Source organism: Episyrphus balteatus, chromosome 3, assembly GCF_945859705.1.
Source record: "Episyrphus balteatus chromosome 3, idEpiBalt1.1, whole genome shotgun sequence".
NCBI lineage: Eukaryota > Metazoa > Arthropoda > Insecta > Diptera > Syrphidae > Episyrphus > Episyrphus balteatus.
Genome location: NC_079136.1, coordinates 35,502,618 through 35,506,271, shown reverse-complemented (window position 1 = coordinate 35,506,271; position 3,654 = coordinate 35,502,618). Strand labels below are relative to the sequence as shown.

General features: G+C 33.9%; 1 protein-coding gene across 1 annotated transcript; it reads right to left on the bottom strand.

The window, feature by feature from the left end:
- Positions 1 to 1,046: 1,046 nt before the first annotated feature.
- On the bottom strand, positions 1,047 to 2,265 carry LOC129914686 (triosephosphate isomerase). Its single transcript, XM_055994027.1, has 3 exons — positions 2,189 to 2,265; positions 1,471 to 2,026; positions 1,047 to 1,410 (listed from the first exon to the last, which is right to left on the bottom strand). Exons 2-3 carry the CDS (start codon positions 2,005 to 2,007, stop codon positions 1,204 to 1,206), a joined length of 744 nt encoding a protein of 247 aa, XP_055850002.1. The 5' UTR covers positions 2,008 to 2,026; positions 2,189 to 2,265; the 3' UTR covers positions 1,047 to 1,203.
- Positions 2,266 to 3,654: the final 1,389 nt, after the last annotated feature.

The following is a 3,654-nucleotide window of genomic DNA, read 5'->3' as shown; positions in this document are numbered from 1 at the left end:
CCCCTTCAAATTTTATGTTACAATCCTTAAAGTGGTTAAATGTTAATCAGCGTCTAATACTGAAAGTCCTTATTTTTATTTATAATATAAAATCTTGCAATTATCCACAGTATCTACAAGAGAAATTGGTTTATGTTGGCGAATTGCAACCATTCAATCTAAGATCTGCAAATGATTTCAGACTGGAGAGATATAACCGGAGCAGCACTCAAAAATCTGTAATGTATCAAGGAGTGAAACTATTTAATTCACTGCCAAGAGATGTAAAAGATGAGTCCAACTTCCAACGTTTTAAGAAACTTCTCATAAATTTCATTAAAATAAATTATTGTTAGATTTCAAATCTTGTTATTATTCAAAATTTAAATTCTAAATTCAAATCAAAATTTTTGTTAATTTAAAATTTTGTTAAAGATTTAAACTTTTAATAGTTATATATATAATTAATAAAATAAATAAATCAAAAATCAAAAAAATCAAAAATTTCAGAGTCAACTCTACACTTACCTGTATAAAAAGTAAAACAAAAGAAATTTTTTGTGCTATTATTAAATTATTCAGCAACAAAATACTACCTCTCCTCATATCAAACTAGTCTAGGTACACAATCAATGAAAACAAACAAATTCTATTTTTATCTTTGTTGCTTTCGATTTCGAAAATAAAAATGCAACAACCACTAAAAGATTGCGTAACCTTTGACAACAAAAAATTATTTTTGCAAATGATAAGCCACCCGGTGATTAATTAATTTCATCCAAGAACTTCGAATCCTACGTGACGAGAAAAAAAAATCAAAAAATACAAATAAAAGAATAAAATTTCATTTCTTCTTTTAGTCAACGATATTCTTCTTCGAAATATATTTTTTTTACTCTTTTTTTTTATAAACAATTTTAACATTCAAAATATTCTTATTATTTTGTGGTTGGTCTTGCTTTTCATTTCAAAATGAAATGAAAAACAACGAAATCACAAAGTAACAAAAATACCTTATTTAACAATGAAATGACTGATCAAAGAACAAAAATACTTTCCAACAAAACTTTATACAAAATTTTGTTGCTTCTCAACTTTTTTCTTTTTTTTTTTTTCTTATAGAAATCTAAAATTTACTTTCGCTACTCTAAAATAGATGATAAATATAAGCTGAAATTCCTGATTCCAAATGATGATTTTGCTGATGGCGGCAAAATAATGAACTTATTGCCTAGCGTTCACAATTTGAACGAATTCAGGTTTAAGAGAAGCACCTCCAACCAAGAAACCATCGATATCTTTTTGGGAGGCAAGTTCCTTAGCATTGGCAGCAGTCACTGAACCTCCATATTGAATACGGAGTGAATCAGAGACAGCTTGGGAAACATTGTCAACCAACCATTTGCGGAGGACAGAATGAACAGCTTGAGCCTGCGAAAGTATCAATGTCATATAAGGTCATTTTGAAAATCAATGAAATAAAATGTATACCTGTTCTGGGGTAGCAGTCTTGCCAGTGCCAATAGCCCACACTGGCTCATAGGCAACAACAACATTTGTCCAGTCTTTGACGTACTTGCTAAGTACGCTCATTTGCCGGAAGACAACTTCTTCGGTCTTGCCAGATTCACGTTCCTGCAAGGTTTCACCAATGCAAGCAATAACTTTCAAACCCTCGGCAAGAGCATGAGCGACCTTCTCTCCAATGAGATCGTCAGTTTCGCCAAAGATTTGACGACGCTCTGAATGGCCCAAAATGACCCAATCAGCGCCAACATCCTTCAACATGGCTGGGGCCAATTCGCCAGTAAATGCACCCTTGGCAACTTTGTATGAGTTTTGGCCAGCAACTCCGATAGTGGCGGGGACAAGGCCACGCACATAGGAGATGTATACGGCTGGACAGCCGATGACAACTTCGGTGTTGGGGTCAAGAGGACCGGCAACCAGAGTTTTGACAATTTCGGCAATTTCAGCCTTGTTGCCGTTCATCTTCCAGTTGCCACCGACACAGAATTTGCGAACCATTTTGAATGAGTGTTTTTGCCTAGAGAAAAAAAATATTCACCACTCAGTTTTAGTTCGAAATTTTCAACTTATTCGAATGAATGAAAAAAATAATTTAATGGAATGACGAATATTAATGAAATAATTGATAATATATTGATGATTTTAAATAAATTTTGGGAGCAACGAGAAAAAAACACACCTTACGTTGATGAAATGCTGAAACAGAATAACCTTTCTTTGACCTTGTTCTTCTTCTGAGGCATTTTGACACTTCGAATTTGCGAAAAAAATGTCTTATCAATTGAGTTTAGTTAAAGATTCGAATGGTAGATGGCAGCTAGAGTAGGTTTGTGTCTTTGATATATGGTTGCCGGATGTTAGTGGACATTTTGTATATGTTGTTTTTTAATTGGCAGTTAAGTTTGAATTTGGTTTAGGATATTGTGAAAAGTGTACACCAAGTCATATTGTAAAAAAAAGTCAAAGGAAAGCATGTTTGATGAAAGGTTAGAGAATACTTGAGACAATCGTGCTTTAGAAAAATTGAATGAGACCAAGCACCAAGGTCTCGAATCGTTTCAACCAACGATGGCAATGATTTGATTATAGAGAAAGTGAAATGTGGAGGAGATATTATGCGCTTACTTCATTCATTTGCATTTGGTAACCTTCTATTCTAAACAATTTTTTAGACACCAAACTGAAAAGATGTAAGGGTCTACTGCAGGGCCGCATTTAAGGCTGTGGGGGCCAGGGGCGGAAAAAAAGTAGGTGCCCCCCTTTCATCTAACTAATTTTTTACACAAAAAACTTAAGATTATTTTTGAACCCGTTTTAAATTTATTGGGAATAGAAGAAAACTACCGTTAAATGGTATGACTTTGTGACTCAAAGGTGGCTTTGCGCCAGCCAGAGATACCTAAAGGAGATGGGAAACTTCTGACGTCATACTGGTTTGCCTACAAGCTGCGTCGTACGCTTTTGGCTAGGTATGCGTGAAAAATCGTACACTTTTGGCTAAGTATGCGTGGCTAAGTATGCGTGAAAGCACGATCTAAAAAGATTATTAATGATAGTTTGATAGCATCAGCGTGCGATCTGAATAGAGTCGAGCCATTCTACGTCCAGGGCCCTATTGCACCAACCACTTTGCATTTTGCAACTTTGCAAAACAATACTTTTCTGCAAAGTAAAAGTGCAAAGTGTTGCACCAAGATTAAAAGTTCCCCACTTTGAACTTTGCAATTTTTGATGTTTTTTTTTGCAAAGCAAAAAGGGCGGGCGTTGCACCAAAATAAAAATGGAACTTTGCGTAATTTGAAAATTTGCAAAGTAAAGCAGTATAAATAGTTTCAACTTCTTTTCGTTGTTTAAAAAGGTTGAAATCTTTTTTTTTTTTACTTAAACACCGATATCTTTTGAAATTTTATTGTACTTTACTTTATCATTTGTTATTTTTTTGGCTTAGTTACTTAGACTTTTGCTTTGCTGCAAATTGTTTAAAGAAGAAAATGATAGAATTTTTAATATCAATATAATATCATTATTTTAACTTTAAATTGCAGTCATTCATAAGGTGGTTGGCAATTCTAGAGGAGGCTATGTGACCGGGATCGGGTCAAAATTCTGGCTTCAAAATTCTGCTTTTCAAAATTCTGCTTTTTT

Coding starts and splice junctions, on each gene's coding strand:
- LOC129914686 (XM_055994027.1), bottom strand. CDS start 2,007: ATGGTTCGCAAATTCTGTGTCGGTGGCAACTGGAAGATGAACGGCAAC. Junction 1,411..1,470: donor AGACTGCTACCCCAGAACAG/GTATACATTTTA, acceptor ATACTTTCGCAG/GCTCAAGCTGTTCATTCTGT.